Consider the following 20279-nt stretch of genomic DNA (forward strand, 5'->3'; position numbering starts at 1 on the left):
GTCACTACTTTTCTAAAGACAAGGTACAAAGGCAGTATTCATGAGGAAAGCCACAGTAAAGTGGTGAACTGTGTGAAGACTGTTGTGGGTTTTTTTTAACAAAACAAACAACATGGGCACCTTCTCAAGATGAGTTCCTCTGCTGTCTTGCAAGAATTACATTGGAAAAGATGACTGCTTTTCCCATTGGAAAAGATGACTTTGACAGCTGCTATTTATTACTAAAAGATTTTCTTCCCCAGCTCCTACACCAATACAGACATATTTTGTGCAGTCATGCAATAAAAACCTGATTGCTTTATGGACTGAGAACAATCAGGTGTTCCTCCTTCCAAGTCTTCTCTTACATTCCTACTGGGAGAAATTCACTGCTGAGAAACCCGTAACAAGTGTCTACCTAAGGAGGCAGCAGTGGGCAGATCAACAACACCAACAACCTTTTTCCTCCCTTCCCCCCAACCCCTTCGGCAGACAACCTGGATGCCTTGGGGTTTGAAGTACCCAGTAAAGACAACAGCAGCAGCCCACTACCACCATCTGTAAAAAATATAATTCTCTCTACTGTTTGCTGCTGGGTGCCAAAGATGGACCTTTGAAATCTGAACCAGTAAGATCCTTAAGCATTACCTGGAATGAAATAAACTTGTAATCCAGAGAAGTTTTTGGAAACTACTAAATTTGGTAGCTACCCAAAGGGTTTTAAATGTCCCATTCCTAGAAGAAACATGGAAAACTAATCAAATCATTAAAGCATCTTTCTGCATTCCACCTGTACTTTAACTTGGCTGGTTCTACATGTTATTCTATATCATTTGCATTCTGTGTGCAGGTTTCTTTCCCAAAAGTGCTTTAATTTAAATAGACTATATGGATTTAAATCAAAACAGGCAGACACAGAAATATGCTGGATGTTACAAAAAGACATAGCTCACTGCATTTTTTTTTTACCATCAGCCATAGAAAGCTTTATTCCAAGCCTGATCACACTTTCAGTTACAAAACACGTGGCAAAAAATAACAGTTAACACGCAAGATCTGCCATATTTCTACTTGCCTCTATTCTTATACTGGACTTTCCACATTGAGGGATGGAGAATAAACCTCTCTAATTCTTAACATAATGAATATACCTAAGGGTAACAAATAAAGGTTTTTATTATTTTTAATTTCATTTCACAAATGTTTTACTTTCCCCAAGCCATTTGTTAGTGCAACAAACCGCACAGTGCTAGTTGCTGAGGTATACATGGTTAAACTAATTTCACCTTCAACCCAAATTGCTGTGTTTCCTCTCACCCTTTTTTTTTAAAGTAATGAAAGCCATATAGTTGCTATTTCACATTTCTAAAAATAATTCCACTCTAGACTAAAGAATGGTTTTCTTCTTGGTGTTAATAATGACAGGCTGTAAAAAGCAACAGCCTTATCTTTTATCACCCATAGAACTCCTGCTGTTCTTTTTTTTTTTTTTTTTTAATAATTTTGTGCAAAATTAAGTTCTGTGTAGGTCTGTACCATAATTTGGAAAAAACTGTGTATAAAATGTACTTAATTTTTAAAAACAATCCCAACGTCAAACAACAGAGAAAGGAGAAACAGATCAGAGGCAGCTGAAGTTTTCACATGAGAAATTAAATATAGTATGTTCTTAAAGCTCCAGTAATACATTCTTCCAAAAACCAGAATGCACTTTGGTCATTATTAAACATTAGTACAGAGGCAAATAAAATACAAAATGCTTGTTTGCGTTGCTTTATATATAAAAATATTTTTATACCACATAAGTTTAAGACTCAATACTTCCAATCTTGCAAGATTCTGAAGATTAGCAAACATAGGGCAATATCCAGACTCTTCTCAACAATTACTTGCCACTTTTCAGTATGAAGCCAGTACAAAATATAAGAATACTTGCACCTGGTGGTATTAGTCCTCCCAAAATAATTTGTAGAAGGAAAGTTTGTTACCAGTTATTCAATTTCACTGGGATGGACATATTATTTTTGTCACACTGAAGAACCACGAGTCAATATGACTGGTCCTTGTGGGAGGCAGAGGGAGAGGTGTTAGAAATCCCAGCAGAAAGCACATGGGAATGACACCTGCTGGGGAGGAATGGGAGTTATTTCTAGACACAAACCTGCCAAATACCAGCCTTTGCAGCTCTGCTGCTCACCAGAGCAACTTGTTCTTTGTGTTTAATTGTTCTTAAACTTCAATGTGGTATGAATGGCATATACTATAGTGTACAAGAGGAGAGCATCTATCTATCTTTTGCTCAGTCAGTCAAAGCATTCCTTTCACCAGTAAATAATTTGCTTGTTTAAATATTCAACTTCAACATATAATACATACTGCTCCATAGTTCACCATAATATATCCCACTTAATATACATTTATATGTATAAAGTTTCTCATTAAAAGTAACAATAAAAAGTGCACATGCACAGTCAGAGCTGCACAGAACAGCCCAGTATTTCAAATAAATACAATATTTAATTTTTATCAAAATATCATACAGCATGGTAACCATTTACAATTATTGCTCTAATAAGTGTGTTAACAAAGAACACTTGTTGACTTCTTATATAATACCTTTTTAATATCCCAGGATATTTAAACTGCAGCCTATATGAGTTTAGATCCTGGAATTACTCAAAATATTAGAAATTCCCACTTGTTTCTAATATAAAACATTTTTGCTACCTGTCATACTGTACTGTCAGTACTTTATTTTTTGAGTATGTCTCATTTTTCCATTGCAACCAAGCATCTATTGACATTGTCCTCATAAATGACTGGTGCAAATGAAATACTCTAAGCAATTTTACCACACTATCAAAAATCAAATTACTTCCATATAGTGTTACTGGTAACTAAAAATGTTCAGCATTGGCTTAGCTTTAACAACAGATAGAGCAATTTAGTGTGATCGTATTTCAGGATTTCAAACTCTCAGACACAGTTTTTGACCCTTCCTAAATCTGACCCTTTCCAGAACAAAGCAAGTAATTTGAAAATAAAACATAAATGTCAACTAAAACAAACATAAACCAGTGAGAAGATGAAATAAATACAAAGATTGCACAAGACAGATGTAAACACTTCCGTTTTCCAAATTACTTCCTTGAAGAGGTTGTAGCTTCTGAAATACAGATTCAGTGGCTGCTGTGAGGCAGTTTTGTCCACCAATGACCTTTTCTGTAACACTGTGTTATTTCATCTTCTTTCTATACTGTCAAGATTTGATCTTCCAGAGCTGGAAAAATTAGAGCAGTACATCAACTTAATTCTCAAATTATTTCTGTTTACTAGAACTGCAATACCACCACATTTTTTCTTACTGCATTTGCTCCATATTCTAATGACACACAAAATACATTTTACATGCATTTATTTCTAACAAGAAAAAGACAGCAGATGTAAGCAAATTTAATGGCCAATAAAGGGCTTTGTGACAACTACAAGCTTGTGCCTCATAACCTAAATCTTGAAATAGTTTCCAGAGTTTGCAGTTCAGGGTGGGCCTGAGAGAAGGATCTAAGGGGACAGTCCTACAGCAACGACAAACCAACACTGTAGGACTGGTCACAACATTACCTTTCTTACTACAATACTTCTCTGCACTGCAAGACAAGGATAGCCTGCTCTGTCTGCCTCCCTTACAGAGCTACAGAATCAACAGTGAGGAATTAAAGAGAGAATTCTAATTTGAGATATGAAGTTAAGGAAGGTCTTGTATTTATGTGTACAAATGTTTCTGTACTTATAACTAAGAATTCTTGTAATTAAGTGTCCTAAATGAAATTACAAAGCCACAAAATGAAAGAAAGAGTTTTAAGGGCTGCTCCAACAAATACACCATTATTCTTCTGATATAGATTTAATTTAATAATTTAGTAACAGTTTTCAAACAATAAGTCTTCTAGTTAGCCTGGTTAAGAATTAACTATGCTTCAATATGTGTTCCATCTATGATGAAAAAAAGATGCTTCTCAAGTATTTACCTTTAGATTGAATCCAAGCAAGTCACTGATGACACCAGAAACAGCTGAGAGGATGACAACTTGGGTGATGTTATAAAGCAGTGGATTCATTGTAAGCCCATATAACCTAAAGGGACTGTCCAGTTCCTAATAAGGCAAAACAATAGCATCATTAAAAACCAAAAATGACACAAAGGGGCTTTTGTTCACATATGTATTGAGCAATATTAAATACTTTAGGAAGTCTTCAAGTCCCAGTGGAGCAAAACATTCTCCTATTATTCTGCATGTCGAATACAATGTGCAGGAAAATATCCATCACAGTAACTGACTGTTTACTGCTGTTGTCTAAATAACTCTTCAAAAAATTGGAGGCTACCCATGTACGGTACCTACCAATCTGCTCATGAAGCCAAGAAAATAAAGAGCTAAGTGCCATCATTTCCAAATTCCTTACAATTTTTCAGAAATAACCTTCAGTGTTAAAAGAACTGACAGGCAGCAGAACCACAAAAAATAAGAAAAGAAAGATTTTTCATGACAGGAGATTACCTCACAACTATGAAAATTAACAAAAATATCTTTCCTATTGCAATTTCCTTCATTTTCCATTAATTTTGAAACTAACAACTGATCAATATAGCCAGAAAAGGATGATAAAGGAAAATAATCATTAGACTGCCAATACTTTACTTTTTTTTAATTGGAAGGAACAAATTAATCTGTAACAAAACTAAGAAACTAAAGTAACAAAGAAAAACTAAGTAACACTAAGTAACTAAGTAACTAAGTAACAAAACTAAGTAACAAAGAAGCTATTTCACTGATTTTCAATTATTGGTGTGTGAATATAGTCATCCAAACTTTTCTGACCTAGAAATATGTCAAATAAAGTAAAGAAAAAAAGAGTTTTAAAATATAAGAGTGGATTATACAAAGTCTAGCAACTATCACTGCTTTGGTAATTTATATTTTCCAGCTTTAAATTCATCTTCATCCCTCTCCTGCCTTTCTTCATCCTGGGCCTTGAAAAAGGCCTTATAAATCCTTTCTTAAAAATGAAAAATTTCAAAGGTATGATTCTTCTTTCAAAAAGGTGAAATAAGAATGAACAACCTTTTCGTTTAGATGTAATGTTCTATAAAACTCTGCTGCAAATACAAAAGATACAAAAGACATGATTTTGAGAAGGACAGCAGAGAAATTCTGTAAGGAAAAAGGTTTTAGATTCTGGATTCATCTTACCAATTCTGTGAGTAAGAAAACAGTAATATTCAACAGAATCTAGTCTTTATAAAAGTTTAAAGACCAAAACCACCCAAAATCAAACTTTAAAAACCCTAAGTCCATTCAGCTACTGGACATGAATTATGTAATTGCACTAATCACTAACTACCAAGAATTTATTTAAAGCTCATAGTAGGTGGCTTGGAAATCTCACTTTTTGGTATCTTCTCACAGTAACTAAATGATGGCCTGGGTCTGGGATTTGTGCCACAGAAGTTAAGTTCCCCACTGGAAAAGGCTGTGAATTTTGGTAAGAGGAAAACATGAAAGCTTTTTTTGAAACACTGAGAAGAGCATGAAAAAAATGAAAGCAATTTAGTCCAAGACAGGACCAGCATCCAACCTACCCACATTCTCCCAGCACACAAACACTTTAGCTCCTGATGAGCTCATCCTTAACCTGATGAGCTTCATCTGTTCTTGTCCAGTCTCTCCTTGAATCCAGATAACCCTTCTGTATCCAGAGTGTCCTCTGACCACCTGATGCACTGAGAAGACTTCCTTTCCTTTGCTCCACAACCAGGTCCTGAAAGCCTTGCAGTCCCTTACTCTTACACCAGGAGACAGTCACTGATTTAGTCAGGCTCTCCTTATTGCTGCAGCACAACTCTCAAGCAGGTGCTTTGTCAGCTCTGAGTCCTTGCTGACTCCATCAGTTCCCTCAGGGAAAGTGCTGTATATCTTTTTAGAGGAGGGGACCAACACACACCTTGCTCGAGGTGTGCTGGTGGGAGGAAGTACTCATCTAACTAGAAGAAATACTCTGATCTCAGCTACTGACTGGCTAAATTAAGCAGAGTTTTAACTGCATTTTATGGGCTGCTCCCTGGCACATGGGAAGCAACAAGCTAAGGGACCCAAATTCAACCAAAATGTGTGGTTGAGTGAGGCCACAAAGTCTTACATCACCACTGTACTGACTCTCAAAACAGACAAAATTTCATCATTTATTTCCCAAGCATTCATCATCCTGACCACCCTGAAGTACCTTCTCTCACACTGCTAATATACAGCAGAAGAATAAAACTTCCTGGATGTGATAATAATTTCCAATCCACAATGATAGCAGCATAACAGACTGCAGTGTACGAACAAGCAGCATCCCTGTGAAGAGGTATGGGGCAAATTTAAACCAAAGTACACCCTACTGCCTGCAGAAGTCACACAAGTGACTCTTTAACCAATCTATTCTACTCCTTTTTTATAATATGGGAATTCCATTTTAATTCTTACCTTCAATAACTTAGTAGCAAGTTTTAAAACATTGTTCACTAGTGTCAGTTCCTCCTTCTTATTAGGCTTTTTCTCCATTTTCAAGTACAAGTTTATCTGATTTAAAACAAAAGCAGAAGTATCACCACCTACTCAGAATTTAAAGGAATTAATTTTGAACTGTAATATATTTCAAAAATGTGATTCCTCAGCAGCCATATGACAAAACTGCAATGAATTTCTGCAAGCAAGCAAACTTTTTGTTTCCTTTTTAATATTCAAGAACAAGTACTGGCTCAGCACCAGAGGAAAATACAATGCTTATTTATGATATAAGAAATTACATTCGACATTATTATTACACCAAAGTTTATCATGATCTATAAATTAGGCACAAAAAACCAACATGGGTAGGGTTTACATAACTTCTTTTCCTCATTCAATGGTTGCCTGAGGTTTGACAATTCATCCCCAGAAAGATTTTATACTAGTGTGCAGACCTTACAAGACTTAACACCCTCAAAAGTTATTGAACAGGATGAAATGCAAAACCATAACTCTGTTAAAGTGTAATTTCTTTTAAAAGATTCTAGTGTAATTTAGTTCTTCATGAGCACCTTGAGAGCAGAAAAATCAATCTTTCCAGTGCCTTGAAATATTTGAAAAATTATTAAACTCTTCATTGCTGTAGGAGAACAGTATATTGAACATTTCAATGCTTCTGTGATGTAGATGTTTTTAGGTCATTATTTCTGAGAAAGTTAAGAGTTCAAACTGGCTCTCTTTTGTCCTTTTAGCAATTTTGAAACATCAGTTTTCATTCTCAAACAACCTATCTTTGATATCCCAGATCAAACAAAGGCTAGTTTTTTTTTTCTTATCTATTGCACAACAAAAGCAAATCAAAGCAAAAAATGTCTTGAAAAGCCACTAACTTTTTATTTTAAGGTGACAACCTTCAAAATAAAAAGTGAACACTTTAGCAATGTGCTGAAGTAGTCCTTCAGATGACACTTACCTGACTATAGAAAGGAAGTGATGCTATATGATGCTATGATATATTTCACCACCTCGTTGTATGGTGGTTATTGAAATAAGGGCCACAGACAATAAAAACAAGTAATTGATTATCAGATCTCCCTAAAAACACCACTCTAAGTTTCTTACACAGGTTACAAACCAAAATCTATGCCTAATATATTCCAAGGCATATTAAGCTCCTGAACTATTATTATTGCATTGTACATTAAAATTATGCTTTCAGAGCCAAAGAGATTCCAATCTTTAAAGATAAAACTATTGATTTCAACAATGCAAGACTTATAAGTAGGACTAAACAAAAAATAAGGGCTCTAATTAGCAACTCTGAAAACCATAGGAAGATACAAAGATCTCTTTTAAGAGCTATTATGATTCCTTAAATTTCAATAACAATCAGGCATCAGGAGGAGTGTGTCTGCACAGTCATCTACCATGCCTATTTTGAGATTCAAAACTAGCACTTGGACAACTATGGTCAGACCATACATTCTGTTCTGCTCATGGATTTACAAGACCAATAAAAAACACTTTCAGAAGGACCTGAAAAATTACAACCAAACAGCATAAAATCAAAAAAATCCCTTTTAGTTTCCCATCATGACTCCTAATCATGAAATTTCAAAGGTAGAATATAAAGCACAAAGAAGTGCCTGGAACTTTCCTGGTAGAAGCAGAATTTTCAATTTCATCTTATCTGTGGAGCATTTAAATTGCATCTGGGAGTGGAGACTCATTTATCTTTTTTTTTTTGTTATTGTTGTTGTACTTTCCTGTTTGTTTACAGCTTTGTTCTTTTCCCAGAAAGCCTAATAACTGTAGTGTGCCATTTTCCAGGACAGTGGATCAGATGTGCTTTTTTAGATAGAATGTCAGTCAATATTTCAAAGGGCTTGACCTTCCTTGAAAAGCCAAAATGTTAGACTTCCATGAGTCTGTCTCAAGAACACTAATTATGCTGTAGTACTCAGCTCAAGCAAATGAAACCAATCTAAAGTGAGTCCTACACAGGGTGAACTGTTTTCTGAGAAACAATTGTGAATTCTATTTTGGTTTTCATTTCATAAAGCTCTCAGGCATTTTTGAGGAAAAAAACTTGTAACAGGATAAGCTGCATTCAATACAAAGATAAGTGTCTGATCACATAATACTTCTTTAAGTTCTGAGGACATACAGAAAGTCTTTCTTTCAATATCTGTGCTAGATTAAAATGTTCAAACACTCACTCCCAGGAAGAGCAGAGTACAGAAACCAATGAAAGTTAAATAAAGGCTTGACAATCTCTCTCCCCTTGCTCTTTGCATTTTTTTCCAATCTTTATCCCAAACACTTCCCTCTATTTTCATTCCTGAAAATGCAGACAAACTTCACTGGGGCATTCAGCTCTGAGGATCAACAGAACAATGGAAAACTCTCCAGGCTCAAGAACTCAGAGTTTTCAGACTGGTGCAGAATATCTCATTCAGGACAAGGCAGAGGGACAGTCAGGTTTCTGAGTGTCCAACCTTATCTTTAGTAAAGGCAGAGTGACCCATTTATATCATCTGTCACAAGCCTCACATCCTGACTTTGGGACACAGTGTGGAAGATTTTATTCTCCTATTTTAACACATTTTCTGTAGGAAACCTGTGAAAGTTTCTGAAACTGCCTATTTACCTTGCCCTGAAAGGGTTGTTTTGTACCAATGTGAAACTTCAGAAGAAAGAGATTTCTTTCTAACCTAACACTAACTGAACATGCTTAGCTTGGAAAACTATCAGCAGTGCCAGGCAGAGCAGAGAGAAAAGTTTGAAGTACAAACACCAACCAGAACATTCCTGAGAAGAAACACACGCAGACCCAAAGAAAAGCTTGAAAAACAACAAGCTTGAAAAAGGGATTTCCAAGGAGTCTAGAAGAGGCTATATGTAATCCCTGCAACCTAGCAGTCCTAAGCTATTGGACTAGAAACAGCAACTCACGTTATAGAGGGTTAAGTTTGTCTTCAGATCTTTTACTCACCCATCCAACATCGAGATTCCAGGGTTTTTTTCATATTTAAAAACTATTTTTTATGTTTGTGTTCTGTTAGATGTTAAATTATATCAAAGGAGATGGTACCGCTAAGTTCACTCACTTAAACAGAAGTTGGAATAAAGTCAAACATTTATCTCAGAAATTGAACTTTGGGTTGCAAAGTTGCTTCACTTCCCCATAATTAACTCTCCAATCCAAACTATTTTAATAAATCTACAAGGCCTGAGACCTACCAGATGAATGAGTTGTTTAGATACAAAAATATAGGTCTGTACAAATTCTCACCTGCTCAGTAAGTAATATTGAGGTATTGCTGTACTTTTTACTTGTTTCAGATCCAAGAGTAACAAATCTTAAGAGAAAAACAGTTAGAGAAATGCACCAAATTACGAGTTCCCAGTTGTAGTGACAATCACGGAAAATCTCATGCATGTGAAGTAGCTGGAAAAAAAAGGAGAAAAGAAATCAAAATTTAATTTGAAATAATTACATTACGATACAAGAAAATAGTTACGTATCTCCACAACTCCAAGAAATATATCCCAGTAATAAATATATGGAAGGTTTTTAGGCCTATAAAATTTAACTCATACTTTTAAACCAACACTGTATCAGAGATATGAGGTCTGTGAAAAGATAAAAAAATACACTCTAAGAGAATTTTTAACTCCTGTTCAGACTTGCAAAGGCACTACGTGGGTTAAAAAAAGAAATACACCCTCACAGGTACTAAGTTTTATGTAAATTACATTCTTAATAAAATACTTATAGCTAGCTAGCAGGCAAACACAATAGAGATAATTAGAAATTGTAAAGAAAACACAACCAGAAGCCATTCAAAAGATCCTCTGTATTTTGAAACAGAAGTTCAAAGACAAATCCTAAGCAACAGAAATCTTCTTTAAACATAGATTTGCTTACTAAAAGATTTTCCACTAGAGGGCAGGCAAATATAGCCAACAAGCCTGTTTTTCAGAAAAGCATCAACCAAGGTCAGTATCAACTGCCTTTGCAGAAGTGTATTTTGATGCAAAATGAAGGAAAAAAAAACCACAATGAAAAATGAAGGAGGACACAGATTTAAAATATAACAGTGATATCACAGAATATCTTGAGCTAGCAGGGATACACAAGGATCACTGATTGAGCCAGCTCCTCCTGATCCTGCACAGGACACCCCCAAGACTCACGTCCCAGGTGCAGAATCCACCACTTGCCCTCATTAGACTCCATACCACTGATGATTGCCTAGCCCTCTAATTTGTTGCAACAGAATTTTCTTTTGTTATTACAGAAAAATATTCTAAAGTAGTTGAAATGATGATACAAAATGGAACTATATTCCAAAAAGCTCTAACAGCTATTACTGGTTTTTCACTGGGATCTTTCAACTCACTAAATCACCACGCAAAAGGCACTCAAAACTGTTTTCAAAACTATTTAAGTCAGGGCTGTTTCTCTACAAGTTTCCTCACCTGTGCACAACAGATAAACACAACTGAGATAGTCAGTAGGAAGGCAGATGAAACTATCACATCCACTGAGCGCTGAGGACCACGACGCTGAAAATACACGATATGCACATGTGAGTGAAACCCCACCCAATCAGCACAAGCAGTCAGAACCACACTGTTCTCCACTGGTTATTTCTCATTTGAGTCAGTTCCCTACACACCTGCCTCTGACCACTTTTTTTGTTAGCCACAATATTATACAAACATTCTCGGTGGCACAGGAAAAGGTGGAATATACAAGTGTGGTTGCAAGGAAAGAAGGGAAGACATTCCACCAAGGTGCTACCATATGCAGAAATTTAGAACACCCCAACTAAATTCTATTATCAAAGTGATGTTATCTTCCTTTCATCCCACCAGCACCACATTAAATTTTGTTTGCTTATACTTCCTGCTTTCCACCCTCTCCAGCTTCTACACCATAATTCCTTTATGTTTTCACTAATATTTTTCTTGTAAAAACTAGTTATAGGAGATTTCAGGGATCAGAATGTCTTACAGATAATACTTGGGCATAATTTCTAGCTTCACCTGGCATCTGTACACTCACAGCAAAAATACACAAGAACTGTCTTGTTTTATAAATTCCTTGTGTTAATGGCACCAACTGATGAGACTCTTAAAATAAGAAGTGTCAGTATTAGACTGACATAAGTGGTCACTTTTACCCAACATACTCACACAACTTTTCAGCTGGCACTACTAAGTCAAGACTTCGACTCTAAACACACTCAGGCTTTAAAACAAGGTGAAAACCACACATTAACTTTCTCAAGATCTGTTTGCCTGAAGGCACTACTGGCCCAGAGTCACAAAAATGGGACATATGCACCAATAGTAAGTGTACAGGAGGAAACAGTCTACAACACCAAACTTCCATCAGCAGCATAGGAGATATTTTATGTTAGAACATAAACAAGATGTTTAAAATTTATTGTGTTAAAATCTTATTAAAGCAAAAATATACATTATTTTACCTTTAGATAGGACCTGAGAGAAAGCCACATTTTTATATTCTGCACTTTCTTCAAGCGAAAGTGAGGTACCTCCGATTTTCTTGCCCTTCTGGCAGATGTTAGATGACCAAAAAGTTTAGCAAAAAGCAGCCTCTGTAGAGAAGGAAAAAAATTACCTTAGCTGTTAAATGATTTTCAGAGGTACTAAAAACATAACAGAAAAGGCTTCACTAAATATAAATGCAAAGTACAACATAAAGTACAACATACCAGTGTAAATTAAAATATGCTACTATAAACCAGAAGTGGAGCATATTATTAAAGAGAAGAAATACACAAAAACATTTTAAAAGTCTCCACATTCCAATTATTAACAAAATTTAGCTACACTTTGAGATCCTTTCTTCAAATTTTAGACAACGTATCTGCTATGTTATTAAAATCTGGGAAAAAATAATCCAAACCTGCCAATCATTTGCATTAGAGAGCACTTATACCACAGAAGTTCCTTTCAATAGAAATCATTATTAGAAGCAGGTTAATTCTATTCTACTGTATTACATCACATATTTCCACTGTAATTTGAGAACAGAAAGTATAAAAATGTTTCTTTTGCAGACCAGTAAGTATTTATAGGCTGCAGCTAGTAAGGTTGCTCTCTGAAGTTTCAATTACAATAACAAGCAATGGAGTAGTACTTCAGAGAGCAGCTCTCACCATCTCCAGCTACAGAACTGATCTAACAACAAAGCACACAGGGCCTTGGCCAAGGATGGACAGAACCACTGTGAATGTCCCATCCCTGAAAGTGTCCAAGACAAGGTTGGATGGGGCTCTGAGCAACCTAGTCTAATGGAAGGTGTCCCTGCCCATGGCAGAGGGGTTGGAACTGGATGATCTTTAAGGTCCCTTCCAACCCAAACCATTCTATGATTCTATTAATCAAACTGAAGGTTTTGAATAAAACACACTGGAAATTTATAGTGCTCTGTTCCTCAAACTACTTATCCTTGTGGAAATCTGAAACAAACTGGGACATGACTAAGCATTGGGTTAATGCACTGAGCCAGTTTTCCCCCAGAAATTCTCTCCAAGAAAATAAAAACACCACCAAAAAAAAACCTTTTAGCTTCAGAGACTTCAGTCCAGTGGAACTGAGTCATCTCCTGAATGGCAAGCCCACTGAAGTGCTTGTCATCACTGATCTATGACTCAGTGTGCTGAAGAGAACAAGTTTAAAATAGCCACAAAGTCAAAAAATGCAAACATTAAACCCTGGTTTGCTTCAGATGAAGTCTCTTGGTTTGCTGTTCATACCTGTTTATATGTTCTCTCTGCTACACAGAGCAGAAAAAAGAAAATCCACACCAGAGACACCCGGACCACAAAACTTATAATAACCATTGAGAGAACCAGAACATCTCCATCGGATCCAAATGCAGTCATGCAAAGCTCAGTGGCAGAATGTGCAGCTAGTTGTTCTAAATCTTTAGCTTGGAAAAGTCGAAAGGCAAAGGGCATTAAACCCAAGATTAAAGATATGACATTTCCAAAAATCTGATAGCCAATTCCTGGTATATAGCTGTTCACCTAAAAACAAAAGAAAACAAGGTATGTATTTAATTTTGGAATGATTTTGTCATTAATTCAATAAACAAAATATCAATGTTTTCAATTTATCACAAAGAACACTTTATTATCTGGTAAATTGTAGGAAAACTTCAACCAATCATCATCCCATTTTATTATTTAAAAACCAGGAAATCCTTAAAGAGCCCTTAATGCACAGGAACCAAATAATTAAAAAACCCATCAATAAAACACTGCAGTTAAACTCCAGTGCATATTCCTGCATTAATACACTGAATGCTGAATTAGCCAAGTAGGCCAATTAGACTGGGCTTCAATCCTGTATGTCGCCCCTGTATGTTTCTGTTTGGTTTGGGTTGCATCCTTTCTAGTGGAATCAAAGTGTCTATAGTGCAGACAGGACTGAAGGTCTGTTGTGCTGGCTATGGCTTGCTGAGTTTCCTTCTGCCGTGTCTTGCATCCAAACCTATAAAATCTCTGAGTCAGGCAGAGATCAGAACTAGGTTTGTGTATAAGTTGCTTTTTAACAAGTGGGAGAGAGTGAGTATCAACTTGACAGAACTAGTGAGTGTTTTCTTTGGCTATGCTTGGATTTTATGAGCAACTCTACAAAATATCCATGTTGACTATTCTGAAAAAGATCACATCGATTAAATGCATTTCCAACTGTTTCCTGAAGAGGAGGACTAGGAAAAAGAAGGGAGGACTAGTGAGAACATCCCACTCACCCTTTGAGAGGTTTGCTTCCTAAAGAGAAAAGCTTTCTTTTCCAGCCCTAACTTTAGCATCCCGTTCTGATCTGTACATTCCTAACCCAATATATTACTTGTTCATTGAAATCAAGGAGATAAACTTGATTATTCACAACATGTATCCATAAAACTGAGGTTGGCTATGTGAGCACCTAACAAAGCAAACACCTTTTATTGTCCTAACACTGAAGATCTCCTAGGCTCTTTAATCTAGCAGTAACAAGTAAATCAGAGTGATGTAAGCCATAGAACAATAATGTGAATAACAGATACTTAAACAATAACACAAACAATAAAACAAACAAATTTAAAAACCCACAAGCAACCAACCAACCACCAAAAAACCCAACCAAACAACAACAACAAAAAAACCCATAAACCAAGCTTGGTAGTGCTTACACTTCTAAATATAACATTTGCATAAAATACAACAAATACTTACTCTGTTCATTATCATACCACTGATTTCAAGCACAGACATATCTGCTTTCTTGCAGTCATTACCCTCCCATACAATTGCACTTATTTTTTCTAGTCCTGGATTCAAACTGTGGATCCAAGGCAAATGACTCTGAGAAAGACAAAGAATATCTTCCATCAGAAGTAAGAATGCATTTTTATGTCAATATGCCTTTGTCACCAATATACTAACAAACCCCCTCCCAAAAAAAAAGCAACCAAAAAACACACACAAAAAAAAAAAAAACCCCAAACAAACAAAAAAAAACTACCTCAAAACACTTTAGACACAAATATTCCTATACAGCATTTACTTCTACAATACATTAACCTCATTCCTCAAAATTCTCCCCTTCTTTTCAAAGAAATAGCTGTGAGAACAAAAATCTCCCCTTCTCTATACTCCATTTCCTAATAGGGACAAGTTAATGGGATTAAGGATTTATTGGCTTCTTTTTCACTCAAACATATCAAGGAAGAGAGAAATGTGAAAACAAAGTTCTAGTTATAAGTCATTTTTAATTCTGACACATTTAATGAATTTATTTTATTTATTTACCGCTAACATTCTGAAAAGCACTCTTCTCAGGTTAAGTCTAAGGGAAACATGTTTTTTTTTTAATTTGCTCTTAATGACTTCAAAATCCTTGTTATGCATAAAGACCCCCTCCGTGCACACTCTATCTGGCCAGACTCAGAAAGCAGGAGGTGTCTAATCAATACAGGCAGCTCCTACAGCCAAGCAATCCCAGGTTAATCTTCTGAATGCACTTAGGGCTCAGGGACCTTTCTTTCAAACCACAGAGCCAAGTGAGAACTAAGGGATATAGAAAAAAGGTTGAGGTGACAAGTACTGCTGTGGCCATTTCTTGATTTTCCTCAGCCCTGTCTCCCTCCTCTCCCATTCAAGAGATTAAAATTTCTTTCAGCTTTAGCCACCTGGCACTATGTGCATCAAACTGCTGGAAGTGGTGGTGCTGGCAGGGGCAAGGGCATGCTATTATTTCTAGGTATTAATTATCATTGATTGCAAGGAAAGCTTTCTTTTCATTTTATTGCTTGCTTTGTAAGTATTGATCTGAAATATTTGTAATCTGCAGAGTACTCAGTTATCTCCCTTATTTCCACTGGGTGAAGAAGAAATTATTTATAATATTAAAATAATGTAAATATTTATTGCAGATTTTTCTTAACCACAGTTTTCCAAGCTCTCCCTCTAGAGGGAGTATCAACACCAGGAGCTGAAACTCAAAAACTTACAATCTGCAATCAAATAGAAAAATTCTCAACTGGTCAAATCAATATAAATCCTTTAGTCAATATATATACTGTAATTCAAGTCACTACTCCAAGGTTTAGTGTTTTATGGAATGCAAGCAGGAAGAACTAAAAATAAAAAAAAAGAAAACACTGGATGAAATAATCCAAATTGCTATTATTAACTTTAAGGTAAAAAAATATATTATCAAATAGAATTTAGACCTACATCATACACCCATGATATCATATATACACACATATACATACAGCATATGTTATCCTTCTGTTTGCTTTTCTTATATATACATTTCCAAATAAGCAAACAGAAAGGTGTCTGATAAGTGCTTATAAAAAGCAATTCCACAAGGGAAAAACAAACTGGGGGGTGGGGGAGGGAACCCACCTAAAACAGAAAAATAAACAACCAAACAGAACCACCTATTCACAGAGGAAGCTTAAATCAATCAGTACTTGCCTTAAAATAGTATTAAGATTCAAACACTCAAATATTTTTAATGCTATTTTGATATATTGTTATACCATCTTCTTTTGAAAAATTAATGACTGAGTAGCAGAAATCAAGTTTTACTTGTTTTAGTTCTGTCAAATCACTTTGGCTTTGTTACTTCCATCTAATATAGGTCTTTCTCCCAGGCTTTCTGACGTATGATAGATAGGTAACGCTGACCTTGTGTGTAGTGTAAACAAACAGAATTGGTGGATACCAACCTGATGAAATGGGTCATCTCTGAATTCTTTCTTCACACACGGGTTCACCTGAGGGCTTTCCACATCTGTCTCGCTGGTACAGGACGAGTGGCACTCAGCACAGTGTAAGAGGTCCTCCCACAGCACATCTTCCGTTTCTGACTCTGGCCTCGCACTCTCTGAGTCTTGTCTAGAGCTTGAGCACCGGGAACTGCAGCTGGTACCTGATTTAGGTGTATCCTGAAAGCCAAACATCCACTGGAATTAATGCTGCAGTTTTATTCTACATCATTTCCTGTCAGAGATGTTATAAAGTTCAGATTAGTGCATGTGTGTATCTGGATTTTTAGGTTCTAATCCATTATCCTTGTCATCAGAAAGGTTTGTATGTTTATTGTAAGTGTGTCTAAGAGGCTGCACATTTCAAGATACTGTAGCAAAAATCAACAGTCCACGGCCCCTGCTTTTTATGGAGGGGGTCACGTAAGGAAGAATCTAATCATACTCATCATTAAAAGGAAATAACTACTTCACAGACTTTAGAGCTCATTAGTTTAGAATTTAACAGCAATTATCAAGCCACAGACTCCAGTTATATCTCCAACTTCTGAGGAACTGACCCTCCAAGTCCCCTAAAGTCACATTGTTACTACTAACATACCTTTTCAAAGACAGACTGAGCTTGTTTGAAGACAGTAATGCATCAAGTATAGAGGGGGAAAAAGAAGCAAGGGTACACATAGCTAATGCCAGGTTTATGTGTAATCTGCACAGTTAAGACATAAGAATTTAATTATTTTAAACAAACGGCACTTGACAAACAAGTATGCCTTTGTAAACTCAAGTTTTACCAAGCTCTTAGATAAAGAAAGAAAAATCCTAAATTTGGGACATTCAGATCTCCCAAGGCATACACTTGAAACAACCTATGTTGTCTTCAGAACAACAATGTAGACTCTAAACTATTTTATACAACAAAGAGAATTTATTTCCAGCAAGACAGAGGTGTAGTATTAAAAGCAGTATCAGCCTACTCACTGCCATCCTCTGGCAATTTCCATTCCCTCTTAATACCAACTTTATTTCTACTAATTTCTCTTGAGTACACACAATATTTTACACTGAAAAAAAATTAAGCACTGTTTCAGTAGACATACTAACTTAGTCCATAGTCCATTACTACCTGAAGAAATGTTCTTCATTCTGTCTGAAAACCATGCTTAATGTATTTTACACAAACCATTTTGTAAAGAAATGTTTAGAAAAAATTTGGTCTGAACTCTTTCTGCACCTCTTATAAAGACAGGGATAACATGAATGCAGAAAGAGTCTGAAGGATTTTTTTTAAGCAAAAAAGGAGATATTTATAGAAGGCTGTCACTACTGGGTACCACTGAAGCTCAAAGTTAATAAAGTAAGAACATGAAAAATAGCTCAAACAACAATTAAGCAGACACGTAAACTTGAAGATAAAAAAAATGTAGGACAGAATTTGAGAGTATATCCACTGATTTCACTTTTTTTTTTTTATACAAAGAAAGCTTTCACTGATTTGAAAACTATTGTTTCCATTTCTTTGTAATGGCGTGGGGGAGGCGAGTTGGGAGCAAGAAAGAAAAGCTTCCTCTTTCATTGCATCAGTCAGATCAGTGAACGGGGAATAAGTGTAAAACAGTACTGCCACAGCTAAACATGGATTACATTTTGTCTCTAGTTTCTGAAGGTGTCTACAAAGCCTTCCCTAGCTTTGAAGCACTCTGCACTAGAGAAAAATATATCTAAGCTGAAAAACAAAAGAAATCAACTGTAATGGTGTCTTTCTGCTTCCTCCTGTGAAGCCTACAGCTGCACAAGCACACAGTGAAGGGAAATCTTCTGTAACATGAAACAAACAGTGCTATTATCATAAACCACACATGCAAAAGGCACTAAATGCTGAGATCAATTAACATTCTGGATCTTTATAGCCAAAGTCTGTGAGAAATGAGCGAAAGAATAGCTTATTTAATAATATTTTTTATGCAAAGCATCAGCTTCAAGGCTTTGCAGTTGTGATCAGAGCAAGCAGCACTGAACCCTTCCAAGACACTTTCCCTGTATCAGGTAGAGAGTTTACTTATGTGACTGCCTATCAAGCCCATCTCTCATTGGACATTTGTCAGTGCCGATTTTATTCTTTGCTTTCTTTGTTCAGCCTTAGAGAAAAAACAGCAATACAGCCTTTGAAAAGTGTTATATATCTGTGAAGATACATATCACTAGCAAAACAGCATAATTTTTAAAAATAATGAATAAATAAACAAAACCACAATAAGATATCCCATTCTCTTTCAATGTCTGAATTAAACATTCTGCTCACATAGAATCTGTGAAATCCCCTATTATAAGCTATTAATGTCATCAAGTCTCTTAAAATTTTGGTATTTTTTAATACATTGACAATTTTGTTAAAATTTCACTACAAGATTTAATATTACTGTTTCAATGAAAACGAGGAAATGAAAACTCAGAGTCAATCAGACTTTTCCACAAGAATGCGAGTGAATCTAAAATACTAAATAGAGAGAAACAGGAGCAGTACCATTCTGAAAATTTGCATATTTCCAATTACTACTGTTTCTTTAACAAAGCAAATTTCAAGAGGAGATAACTGGTGTCACGGGACAGCAACAGGGTTACCATAACCAGATGCAAAATCTACCAAATATATTTTAGTCTCCTTACAACAAATTGAAAAATAGGATGAAGCTCAAAAAAACTAGATTACAACCTTCTAATTTCAAAACACTGTCATTAAACAAAAGCAAAGAAAAAAAATTCTGTTCCTCACTAGCATGACTTCCAATTTACAGAATCCTAAAAACCCATATAGGAAAAAAAAAATTGTGGAAATATCACAGTTTAACTCCAGCTAGCAACCAAGTACGTGGCAAGCTGCTTGTTCAACATACCTTACTCAATAAGAAGTCAAGTTGGTTTAAGAATTTACAGGCAAGAAGCAATAGAAATGAACATACCTCCAGAGGGTAGTGTTTCTTGTAATGGTGAGACTTCCTGTTTCGAAGTGTACAGTCGCTAGAAGTGCGTTCTACATTGCGGCGTAAAGAATAGCCAGTTTCAGGCCCTTCCTCACTAGAAACTTCATCTGATAAATTTGTCACAGTCCTGTGAGTATCCTAGTGCAAGAAAAACAGTATCAGTAAGACACAGACCAGTTATTCTCAACTAGTGAAATCAAATTTCTTTCTACAGCTTTGGTATCCATGCTCAGTTAAACCAGATATTAATGCATTTTCAAGACTCAAAATTGGCAGACCAGGAATTATGGAATAGAAATTGTAACATCAAAAATATTTCTTCAAAGGAAGGCCTAGTTCACATTAGCCTCAAGAAAGATTATGAAAGTTCTTATTTAAAGTGTGCTTTTTCATAAACTGAACACGCCAAGATAGGCTTAGAGAAAATGTATCCACATCTGAAAAGAGAACAAACCTAAACAA

At 35.8% G+C, this 20279-nt stretch overlaps 1 protein-coding gene across 2 annotated transcripts in view; it reads right to left on the reverse strand.

Moving 5' to 3' along the window:
* Positions 1 to 936: 936 nt before the first annotated feature.
* Positions 937 to 20279, reverse strand: part of PHTF2 (putative homeodomain transcription factor 2) — a 63263-nt gene continuing 43920 nt past the window's right edge. For both annotated transcript variants that reach the window (XM_068189606.1, XM_068189605.1), the window contains 10 exons: positions 19797 to 19955; positions 16801 to 17019; positions 14795 to 14923; positions 13328 to 13600; positions 12032 to 12163; positions 11016 to 11102; positions 9826 to 9981; positions 6507 to 6602; positions 4008 to 4133; positions 937 to 3259 (listed from right to left, as the gene is read on the reverse strand). In XM_068189606.1, the coding sequence (XP_068045707.1) occupies positions 3239 to 3259; positions 4008 to 4133; positions 6507 to 6602; positions 9826 to 9981; positions 11016 to 11102; positions 12032 to 12163; positions 13328 to 13600; positions 14795 to 14923; positions 16801 to 17019; positions 19797 to 19955 (1398 nt within the window). In that variant the 3' untranslated portion in view covers positions 937 to 3238. The remainder of the gene's footprint in view (positions 3260 to 4007; positions 4134 to 6506; positions 6603 to 9825; positions 9982 to 11015; positions 11103 to 12031; positions 12164 to 13327; positions 13601 to 14794; positions 14924 to 16800; positions 17020 to 19796; positions 19956 to 20279) is intronic.

Source organism: Anomalospiza imberbis, chromosome 5 (genome assembly GCF_031753505.1).
Source record: "Anomalospiza imberbis isolate Cuckoo-Finch-1a 21T00152 chromosome 5, ASM3175350v1, whole genome shotgun sequence".
NCBI lineage: Eukaryota > Metazoa > Chordata > Aves > Passeriformes > Viduidae > Anomalospiza > Anomalospiza imberbis.